Source organism: Solanum lycopersicum, chromosome 12 (assembly GCF_036512215.1).
Source record: "Solanum lycopersicum chromosome 12, SLM_r2.1".
NCBI lineage: Eukaryota > Viridiplantae > Streptophyta > Magnoliopsida > Solanales > Solanaceae > Solanum > Solanum lycopersicum.
This window is the reverse complement of record NC_090811.1, coordinates 3,938,263-3,950,627: the sequence shown is the minus strand read 5'-3', so window position 1 is coordinate 3,950,627 and position 12,365 is coordinate 3,938,263. Positions and strand designations below refer to the sequence as shown.

At 27.7% G+C, this 12,365-nt stretch overlaps 3 protein-coding genes across 3 annotated transcripts; all 3 read left to right on the top strand.

Annotated features, from left to right (window-relative positions):
* The first annotated feature begins 3,206 nt into the window (after positions 1-3,206).
* LOC101267219 (GDSL esterase/lipase At2g31540-like) lies at positions 3,207-5,523 on the top strand. The gene is made up of 3 exons (XM_004253339.4): positions 3,207-3,850; positions 4,431-4,686; positions 5,107-5,523. The coding sequence occupies exons 1-3, from the start codon at positions 3,224-3,226 to the stop codon at positions 5,301-5,303; spliced, it is 1,080 nt and encodes a 359-aa protein (XP_004253387.3). The 5' UTR covers positions 3,207-3,223; the 3' UTR covers positions 5,304-5,523.
* Positions 5,524-5,975: 452 nt separating this feature from the next.
* Positions 5,976-7,002, top strand: LOC101252152 (uncharacterized). Its single transcript, XM_004251736.5, has one exon. The coding sequence runs from the start codon at positions 6,336-6,338 to the stop codon at positions 6,744-6,746; it is 411 nt and encodes a 136-aa protein (XP_004251784.1). The 5' UTR covers positions 5,976-6,335; the 3' UTR covers positions 6,747-7,002.
* A 2,295-nt stretch (positions 7,003-9,297) lies between these two features.
* On the top strand, positions 9,298-11,212 carry LOC101251855 (UDP-glucuronate 4-epimerase 1). The gene has a single exon (XM_004251735.5). The coding sequence runs from the start codon at positions 9,702-9,704 to the stop codon at positions 10,998-11,000; it is 1,299 nt and encodes a 432-aa protein (XP_004251783.1). The 5' UTR covers positions 9,298-9,701; the 3' UTR covers positions 11,001-11,212.
* Positions 11,213-12,365: the final 1,153 nt, after the last annotated feature.

Sequence of the window (12,365 nt, the reverse complement as noted above, 5' to 3'; positions counted from 1 at the left end):
AACCCAATAATTATTTTTTCTAAACCCATTAAAAACCCAATAACCCAATAACAATAACCCAAATAACATTTTATCGGTTCGGTTTATTGGTCGGTTCAGTTTTTGCACACCCCTATAAATAATGGTATATATACATAACTATATATCATCGAGGTATATATATTCATAATTTTATATACACTGTTATATAATATTTATACAAGCAATTCATCTTTCCAACAAACGTATACTTCTTTCTTTTATTTTTTCAATATCGACTAGCTCAAATCTTCTATAAATAGTTTCAAAATTTCAAACGGAGCTATAATTTCTTTTGTCTCGATTACCAGACAAAAGAAACCCTAATATACACGTATTTCTCCGTAAAGGAGTATATTTCTAAGTGATGGTATAAAATTACATTTATGTAAGATATAGACTATAATCTTCTATAAAAATAAAGTCCCAAAATTTGGAATTTTTGTATCCATATTTTATGTGTTGAGATTTCAATCCTTGTTAAGAAATGGCACCATTGTCAAATAGTTACACTTGGGCTTAGGATGTTAATTTAGTAAAAATACTAGAGTCGAATGGCTTAAAGGAAAATTTTTCAAAATGTCAACATTTTAATATTTAAGAGGACTCATTAGCAACAACTTTAATATTTAGTAAAAATGTCATTTTAGTTTGTTATGTATGTTTTTATTATTTATTTTTATATAAAGAATATAATTATTTAATAACAAAAAGGAGAAAATTAAGGAGGGAATATTTCAAAATAAAAGGCAAGTATCCTTAATTTTCTCATCAGTTACATTTTCAAATAAAATTTAAATTTTATTTTTTTTCTCCAGAATTTTTACCTTTTTAAAATTATATTCATCCCATAATATATTCTATTTATATTTATTATAGTTTTTTATTAGTTTGTATTCATTCCAATAGGTATGCCGAATTTATCTATATAGTCATTTAAGAAATATATTTGTATTTTCATATATTTTTTCGCTATATAGTTATTTTTTTGTTCAAAAAGCATGTATGTATTCATTTCAATATGTATTTTATTTGTATTTCTATTTATTCTAATTTTTATTTAGAATTTTGTATAATAATATATAAAATTCAAAAAATTAGTATGATGAAAAAGTGAATGAAATATAAAATTGAAAAGAAATAATTGAATATTTGGTGTACTTATTCTTAAATAAAATATATAAACATACCTTTAGAATAAATACAAATTAGAAAAAAAATGTCAAATTCAGTTGACATACCTTTATTAGTTTGTATTCATTCCAATATGTATGTCAAATAAAATGTAGCTATTTAAGAAATACATTTGTATTCGTATATATTTTTCACTGTGTATTTATTTTTCTTTTCAAAATCTTGCTTCCTTTTCTAAGTCGTATTCATTCCAATATGTCTTTTATTTGTATTTGTATTCGAATATAAATAAACTAATAGAAAATTGTTCTTCTTATAAATAAAATACATAACTAGTTGACATACATTTGGATGAATACAAATTAGGGACAAATACAAGATTCATAAACCATGCAACATGAAATTTTTAATAAATACAAATATTGATAGTATACATAGTGATTTGAATACAAATTAAGAAAGCATACCAAATTCTAAAAAAGAACTATAAATACAAAACAAACTAATAGAAAATTGTTCGCGATCTTCGTCGTGTTTTTCAAGATCCTCACGAGTAAACAAAGATTCTACATTTGCGTTCTGAATTTGAGGAAGGTTTTTCACATCAATGAGTCTTGTAAATGTTTTTACCCTCTTTCTTCCCTCATTTTAACAGCGGATACATTATACACTATTTGTTAAGTAATAAATAAATTAAAGGATGAAAAATCACTAAAAATTGATTGATTAAGATGAATACCTCTAGTAAGTCTCTTGGATTCAGCCATTGGAGAGTAAATCATAACGTAAATTGAAAAATACAAACAACATTTTTTTAAGATTTAAAGAAAAATAAAATTAGAAAAGAAATCTGAAAATAGGATAAAGATTAGAGATACCTTAATCAAAGGGATTCTTGTTGATTCAATTAAAAAAACAACCAAAATATATGACAAAAAAATATTTGCAGCTTGAATGTTGAGGAAAATCAGAAAAGATAACCATGAGAGAGACAAAAAATTAAATGGGAGAGAGAATTAAGAAAAGATAACCATGAGAGAGACAAAAAATTAAATGGGAGAGAGAATTAACAATTTGAAAAGATAAATATATGAGAGAATAATTTTTTTTTTTTAAAAAAGGATATATAGAATTAATTGAAAAAGAGAGATAAAATAGGAAGAAAATTGGGACACATAAATTTTTTAAAATAATGACATTTTTGACATTATTGCTAATATTTATAAAGTATGGATATTTTTCTAAATATGTTATTTTGTCTAATTTATCTTTTTTATTTAATAAAAAACAAATAATTTATGAATAGATATCGAGTTTAATTTATGTATAAATAAATAATTTTTTTTGTTTACATTATCAAATCACTCAAATATATAAAATTATAATTATAAAGTAATTTACGTGCTATAATCTACAAAGATGACTTAATGGTTAAAATTTCTTTTGTACATTGTCAGTGAATATTAGTTAAATTCAGGAATATCGTACCAATGTGAAAATATCGAAAAAAAATGTGTAGAGAAATGCCAAAATTTGCCACATAAAGTTAGAGAAGCAAATGCAGTTTTCACACTAAAAAAAATTGTCGATAGTTTTTCATTTTTATCTAGTTTCAAGATTTTATTCAGAATTTTAGAAGCTAGCTAAAACACATCGTGTATGGCCTAGAATTCTCAAAAAAAAATATGAGGTAGCAATATACAAAATTATAAATATCTTCTTTTACAAAAAAAAGATACGTAGATATACATTAAAAACTTTATTTGCAACAATTTAGGTACACATATATTTATCCTCGATAAAATAGTACAGTCCTATCATATCTTAATCTTTTCGTGAATATCCCTAATAGTTTATTCCTAGAACCCTAACTGAAACAGTCCAATCATATCTTAATCTCTTCGTAAATATCCCAATAGTTTACTCCTATCTGAACTAACAAACCCTAACTGAAACAGAACTCGTCTTACAGACTCCTACTAAAACTCTACGTATACAAACTTACAACTATAAAAATGCATATTCCTAGCGTTAAACTTCAACTTTTTTTTTTTTATTGGCATATCACACAATGGCATTTAAAACTTTCTTCTTCTTTTTCATGATATTATGTTATTGTAACATAATAGTAACTAGCCAAGCCAATACTAATATTCCAAAATTCACATCCATTTTAGTATTTGGTGATTCATCAGTTGACACTGGAAACAATAACCATATTGATACTATAGCCAAAGGCAATCATTTACCATATGGTCAAGATTTCACTAACCATATCCCAACAGGAAGATTTTCTAATGGAAAATTAGTCCCAGACATGTTGTCCATTTCATTAGGTCTAAAAAAAAATGGTGTTCCTCCTTATTTACAACGCGATTTGTCGAAAGACGATTTGCTTAGTGGAGTTTGTTTTGCATCAGGAGGAACAGGATTTGATGAACTAACAAGTAAAATTTCTGGAGTTATATCTATGAAGGAAGAGTTAGAATATTTTAAGGAGTATTTGAGTAATATTAAAGATATTGTTGGAGGAAATAGTAGTGAAGTTGAAAGAATTGTGAATGGGGCTTTGGTTATTCTTAGTGCTGGGACTAATGATTTGATATTTAATTTCTATAATTTACCTAATAGAAGACTTCAATTCTCATTGAATGGCTACCAAGATTTTCTACTTCACAAAGTCCAACGTTTTATCAAGGTTAATACTACTTACTCTAATCTATCGTTCATTCGTAGCTAAATAAAATTCTTTTATCGTTCATCTCTTTGTTAACTAATTTCTTATAAGAGTCAATAGTTCATTATGAAGTTGGTGGAGTGATTACATTTGTATTTTACCATCATTCATAGGTCGAAGATATATATATATTAAGAAAAAGTTATGGATTGACTTACATATAAATAAATTTTTTAAATTTGTACTGAATTATACATTATTCATCCATATATCACTCTTTACTATGCACATTCGTGATCCCATAGCCTATCTAGTTAATTTCTAATGTCACTCAAGTCCATTTTTTTGTCCCTTTGCCTATCGTGGCGTAGCTACATAAAACTCAGGATACAGATAATCTTTTTCGTAGAAAAATTAATCTTTTAATATATATATAGTAAATTTTGGATAGTAACGTAATTTTTAAATTGATTATATATATCTATATTAAATCTTGAACAGTCTTAATGAAATTTCTGAATTCATTACTAAAAAAAGGATAAAAAAGTGATATACCAATATTTTAAAATTATCTAACGTGTGATATTTTTTTATTTTTCAGGAGTTATATTATCTTGGATGTCGTAATATTATAGTAAATGGATTGCCACCAATTGGTTGTCTTCCAATGCAAATTACAGCAAAATCTCCATTTTTTAGAAGTTGCATAAATGAAGAGAATTCTGATGCTGAAATTTATAACCAAAAACTTCAGGATTTATTAATTCAATTGCAATCACATCTTCCTGGAAGCAAAATATTATATGCTGACACATATAATTTGATATCTGAACTTATCCACAACCCTCGATTACATGGTAAGTACTTTTTCAAAATTAATAATTAATTATTAGTCTTTAGTAATATATATATATAACCCTAATTTATTTTATCTTTAACCTATTTTATTTATCTTAAATATATAGTGGTGCTAATCTATATTTAGTTATCTAAACATAAAATAATTTTTGTTTTCAAAGTGATACTGAAAATTGAATTTGTGTTTGACAATATAATTTGGAGTGAAAAAATTGAAAACACTTTATTGTTGTTTTTCAAATTCTTCAAAATTTTGATTAACTGTGTTTTTCGAAGTTTAACTCTAAAAATGTCGATGATATGCATGTTTTGGGCTATATTTCAAAAAAATATGTCATTACTTTTAAACGTAATAAAATAGTGGAGTCACATATAATAATATATTTGAATATTTGAAATATTTTTTTTTGTTGCAACAGGATTTAAGGAAACAAAGGTAGGGTGTTGTGGAACTGGATTACTTGAAGCAGGACCTTTTTGCACCGAGCTATCTTACGTATGTTCAAATCCATCACGATTCGTATTTTTTGATAGTATTCATCCAAGTGAATCTACTTATGACAAGGCTGCTCAATACTTAATCGACGAAATCCTCCCTAAATTTGGAGAAAATTAGTACTCTTAAAAGTTAGCTTTAGTGTTTAATTTGTTTTTGATATTTTTTTTATTAGTTTAGCTAGTTCGTTATTAGTTTGTTTTATATATTTCTTGTTGCAAAAACAGAATATTATATATATAACTTGATGTTTAATTAGTTACTAGTTAAAAACGTGCATTTTATCGTACGTTCTAATATTATACTTATTGTTGTTTTCGTGTGTCGTGATTTACGTGAATTCATGCTCTCCTTTTTAGATCATGTATGGTAGTGTCATATTTTTTTAAAAGATATTTAAATTAAGTTCAAAGTATCATATAATAATACGGTAATGACTATCTAAAATATATCTTGTTTTTTTTCGGTAACACCACTAATACAAAATTTTCAAGTGTGGGACATTGAGGCACTGTGATTATATTATGTAATCAAATCAAATGTGTGTATTTAAATTTAAAACTAGTAGTATTATACATATTGGACCTATGAGTTTTAAAATTTAATAGTTCATATTAAGAATCAAAAAGTCAAATCGATCAAGTTTATTTAATTGAAATGCTAAATACGTCTCCGTTTTTTGATAATTTCTCTCTGGTTACACGTGTCTCTTTTCTATCAATTCCTTATTCACATGTCTCTTCTTTTTGTGTGTTGTATTATTGTCCACCTTAAAAATGTATAATTAGTGTATTTTATAGCTATTCCACTATGGCAGTGGAATGGCCAGTACGTGGGTCGATGCAATTTCTTCATAACATGGGTTATCATATGACAAGTCCAAAAAAAAAAAACACTTTCTTAAATTGTATGACTTTAATTTCTCATCCACAAACTTTAGTCTAGCCCATTTTTAATAATGCACAATTGTCCCCCACTACCACTAAATTTTCATGTTTACCAACCAAATTGAAACCCTAGCTTCAAAAACTATAAATAGCGTTACAAAAGTTATCATGTTTCACCACAACAAGAAATCAAGCAAAACTTGCTAAATAGAGGAATAATATTGGACTTTTGTTAAGTTTTACTACTTTTATTAGTGTTTTAAGTATGGCTAGGGTTAAGGCTTTAGGCTTTCTTGCTTTGCTTGTTTTGTCAACTCTTGTTATGGTCTCAGAGGGTCGGGTGGCACGTAAAGATTTGGGCCTAGATCTGGGTGGTGGTGTAGGAGTGGGTGTCGGTGCTGGGGTAGGGTTGGGCTTAGGAGGTGGAAGTGGTTCAGGGTCCGGTGCAGGAGCAGGTTCAGGTTCAGGTTCAGGATCAAGATCAAGTTCAAGTTCTAGTTCAAGCTCAAGCTCAGGCTCAACTTCCTCAGGTAATGGTGGTGCAGGTTCAGAAGCAGGCTCATACGCTGGATCAAGAGCTGGTTCTGGTTCTGGTAATCGAGGTGGATCAAGTGAGGCAGGCTCAGAAGCAGGCTCATATGCTGGATCAAGAGCTGGTTCTGGTTCTGGTAATTAATAGTCCTAGATACGTAAGGATATCATGTAGCTATGGTGAAGGAAATGGTAACTAAATATTACATAATAGCTTATACTACTTTAATTTGAAATGAAACAAAATAAAGAATAGACTGCATGAAGTCCTAGATATATATATATATATATATATATATAGTACGTAATGTGTGCCTTGTTCTAGTTAATTTGTATTGTCATCACTTGTGTGTTATATTTTGTTTAAATCAATAGATGAATATAAGTTTGGTTTGTGTCTATATATTCTTTCTTCAGCTAAATGTTGTTATTTTATATGATACTCCACTAAAGTAGAAATTAAATGATCGATCAACATGTATCATTTATAAATTTACGTGAATTTAATAACTTCTTCCTATATAATCGTAACAGAGATTGTGCTGGATTGGTCAAAAAGACACTATACCTAACTAATTTCAATTCATGACATTGATCAACCTTAGCTTATGCTTAATCTTTCTTTTATTTAATTAGTTAAATAAATACTATGCCAACCATTGAAGATTGGGATCTCAATCCTTCATTATAAAAGAAATTGATTATTAACATGACAACGAAATTATAATTTATTAATTAATTGATTAATTAAGACTGAATGTTCCACGGAACACTCTAGAATATCCAAATGGATGGCCACCATAAGTTAGTCATTTCATTTAAGAGTTGAATTTAATATTCTATCTGTCCAAATTTGTGTAATAATTTTCGTTTTTCAAACGTTAAATAATATATAATCAGAAATTTGTGTGTGAAATTCTCATATTTTTTTAAAAATGAAATTTATATATTTATAAACTATATAAAAATTGTTATAAGTTGCAATGATTGACAATTCAAAATAATTAAAAGATCTATAAAAAATCTACAATAAAAATAAATTTGCTTAAATCTCGAAATATAAAAAATACTACATAAACTGAGATGAATGAATAATTTTGATTTTACTTCATAAATTGATGATATTGATTTTAAATACTTGCTTGGGGTGTTGGTTGAGATACTGTGTACTTATTACTGATAAAAAAATAACAGATATTACATTAAATTAATTGAGGTACATAAAGACTCACTTGACATTACATATTTTTAAATTATTCTAGTTGGGACCTTCATAGAACCTTCTCTAAGCATAGTTATCAAGAAAAATTACAATAAAATATTTTATTACGACGTGCAAGCTGCAAAATTAGCTTAATTAAAGCATGTACTTATCAAACTTAGGGTCCTAATAATATTATTTTATTTTTATAAATTATAAGAATGAGTGTACACTAACTTTCTAACGTGGTCCAACTATAGTAATGTCTCTTTAGTTGTATTATTATGTTTCCTAGGGAGAATAATATGAAATAATCACACATTATTTACTTATTAAGTAAACATTCTACACTTTTAATTCCATTGCTACAAATTTATTATCAAAATAATTGAAATTTGTACTCTTTTAAGTCTTAGTGTGTCACGAGTATATTGGATTCATATATTATGTACACATGTGCTAGATATTCTAATCTTTTTTCCATATTAATTAAAATTTCCAAAAAAATAAATCCACAGAAATGTAAAACATTATTGAATTAAGGGTAATTTGGTAATTGACTTAGATATGAATTATATACATGCAGGCACTTAATTTTATATGAGTAATTAATATTTGGTAGTTAATTAGAAGGCAAGTTATTTATGTATAAAGTTAATAGAAAATTATTGAAAACACTCCTGACTGTACTTAATTACAATCTGATTTTTACAACATGAATGAAATACACCCTTTAATCCTCACCAAATTTACAGATACTTTCAACACCTCTATCAGCTTTTTATTAAGGACCCATTTGATCATAGATTTTCTAAATAATATTACGAGAGAAGTTTGACAAATAGTGTTTGTCCATATAATTTGTCGTTATTCGCAGAGATCTTTTGAAAATTGAAATTTTAAACTTTTATCTTTTACGAAAACACTCTCTATAGTAGTATTTGCATTTAATTACATAATTCTTTTTTACGTAAAAACCAAAGTGGTTATAAAATATTCTTAAATATGAAATTGATGATATGATTGTTGACGAAAATGATGACAAAGATGATGTATGGAATAATGCTTGTTCCATTCACTCCAAACTATCACATTGCTCTAGTATCATGGACACTCTTTGTTATTTGTTACAACGAAGATCCAATTGACTTGTAATACAAATATATGACTAATTTTGATAATTTTTAAAACTTATGGATATAAATCACATTTTTCTAAAAAAGTGAAATATATTTTTCAAATAATATAGCCAACACATATGGTGAATTTCAGAATATTTGAAAACCTATCGTCAAAAACTAGCTAAGAGTTTCACCATCTTATAAAAATTTGAGATCACTAACTATGTCATGTGACAAATCGACAATGTATCTATATTTAGTTAGTCAAGTAGTAATTTGTTTTCCAAAGTTGTCAATGATTGAAAAACAATACAGTAAATTCAGAAATATTTTCAATATTTCTCTCATTAATGAAGAAATGAGCATAGAAAATAAAATAACTAATACGTAAATAAATAATCTCAATATAATTACTATCTACTAAAAAAGAAAATATATACACATTTATAACTAATTATCTTTTACATTTTCTATTTTAAGCCATCCCTTTCTTTCTCTATCCTTTCCACTTTCCCAAAATTTACACTGTCTGCCATTTAGCTGTCCTTTCTCTCTCATCAATTTTCTCTCTCTTCAAAAATCATCATTTCTTTTTACGCGTTTATTTGAAGCTCTATTTCTATATGCTCTGTCCTATATATAATCCTCCATTTCTCTGCAGATATTAAATAACCATTTTTATCTTATATCAACAACATCTAAATATTTTAACAATTTGTTCTATCTTATTTCGAAAGAGGAAAAAATTATTTTCTTCGATTTGAGAAAAAAAATTAAAATGAGAGGATTAGAAGAAGAATTTATTCCATCAACACCAGGAAAATTCAAAGACAAAACGTATTACTCCGGCAACCGGCAATTCCACCGGTGTTTCGCTTCAACGAGTACAATGTTTTTATGGGCATTGTTTTTATTAGCTTTAACGGCGTCGTATTTGAGTTTTCAATCCTTCATAAATTCCGGTACCCGGTATCTCTCCTCCACATGGGGTAGTCTTCATTGGGAGAAACAAGTTCGTGATTCCGCCCAAATCCACCGTGTTAACGGCATGTCCGTACTCGTCACCGGTGCCGCCGGTTTCGTCGGATCTCACGTTTCAATCGCGTTGAAAAAACGTGGAGACGGTGTCGTCGGAATTGATAATTTCAACAATTACTATGACCCTTCGTTGAAAAAAGCTCGAAAAGATCTGTTGAATTTGCAAAATGTTTACCTCATTGAAGGAGATATTAACGATGTGCATCTGATATCAAAGCTATTCGATATCGTAGCGTTTACGCATGTAATGCATTTAGCTGCACAGGCCGGTGTTCGTTACGCCATGGAAAATCCCAAATCTTATGTTCATAGTAATATCGCTGGGCTTGTTACTCTTCTCGAAGCTTGTAAAAATGCAAATCCTCAACCCGCCATTGTTTGGGCAAGCTCGAGCTCAGTTTACGGGTTAAACGAAAAGGTACCGTTTTCCGAATCGGATCGAACGGATCAACCCGCTTCGTTATATGCAGCAACGAAGAAAGCTGGTGAAGAAATTACACATACTTATAATCACATTTACGGGTTATCAATAACCGGGTTGAGGTTTTTTACTGTTTACGGACCATGGGGAAGACCCGACATGGCTTATTTTTCATTTACCCGGAATATCTTACGAGGTAAACCAATAACAGTTTATCGAGGTAAGAATCGAGTTGATTTAGCACGTGATTTTACGTACATCGATGATATCGTGAAAGGGTGTGTTGGGTCACTTGATACAGCAGGGAAGAGTACCGGGTCGGGTGGGAAAAAACGGGGCCCGGCTATGTTTCGGATATTTAATTTGGGTAATACTTCGCCCGTTACGGTACCGATGATGGTTGCGATGTTAGAGAAGCATTTGAAAGTAAAAGCTAAAAAACATGTATTGGATATGCCTGGAAACGGCGACGTTCCGTTTACCCATGCGAATATTAGTTTGGCCCAAAAGGAACTCGGGTATAAACCAACAACCAACTTGCAAACCGGGTTGGGAAAATTCGTTAGGTGGTATCTCTCCTATTATGGTTATAATCAAGAAAAGTTTATAAAAGATTAATTTTTTTTATTTTTAGAATTTTTAGATTTTATGTTATCGCAAAAAAAGCGAAAAGAAGAGAAAGAACAAAAAAGAAAAAAAGAATATTATTCTTTTCTTGTAGGAAGGAGGAGTGAAACTCCTTATTCCATGTTAGAGCATTATTGTTGTTATTACTTGCTTTTCTTGTAAAAGGAGATTAAAGAAAATTAAAAAATTGCTCATTATTTCAATGGTATTTGCACCTTTATTTTTTTTAAAAATTATATGATAAATAAAAGCACATGTGTGGGAGCATATATTAGTGAGTATGCTTTATATTTGATTTTAATATATATATATATATATATATATATATATATTAAAATTTAATTAAATTTGAATTTAAACGACTTTATATTGTAATTTTGATTTTTTTTAAAATAAACATATAGAAAAAAAGTCTTGATAATATAAAGTGAGTATTTATTTCCAAACATTGGATACTAGATATTTGATATTTGAGTTGAATGAATTTATATATTTTGATGACAATTTTTTTTAATAAAAAGTAAAATTATTTTTATATAAAATTATATGTCGTATGAATTTAATTTAATCAAATTTTAATATGACATCGAGTATAAAAAAAAATAGCAGACAGCTAAGGTCCATCGAGAAAGGACGGCTGAGTAAAGGCGTGAAATACGGCTACGGGTTAATAGTGGGGCCCAATACCATGTGACTCTTCTAATTGCAGTTCCGCTGGATTGGGCCCACCATATTTATTTATTTTTAATTATAATAAGACAGATAAATGAATATATAGTAGAAAAATGAAGGTAAATATACATTTATTCTGATTTATATATTTATTTTTAAAAAATTGAAGATTTTACGAGGATATTTTGAATTATTATTTATATTTTTATTTAAAAATTTAAATTTTTATGAATAAATTATTAACTAAATTCAATTCTTAAAAATAAAAATAAAATATAAATTAAGACAGCAAAAATAATATAATATTAAAATTACTATTTTAGAAAAAATAAACTTTGATCATTCACTTTTTTTGTTCATACATTGCACCCAAAAAAAAGAGTCTAGAGATGCACATGGAGAGAGGAGGAACAATCTTTTTTTTTTAATTAAATGCTTTGTTTGATTGTTATTTATAGGGCATGGGATCTAGCGTTTGTCGGTTTAAAATGAGTATTAGGTTTTATACAAATATATTAGATCAAATTTAAGTTTAAATTTTAATTTTAATTTTCAATTTTTATAATGTATAAAAAGATATTTTAATTATCTAATTTTTAAATAAACATATGAGTCCTACGTGACACAATACACATGGTAGGATAAAAAATGACATGTAGAATAATATGTACGATATATGTTTAT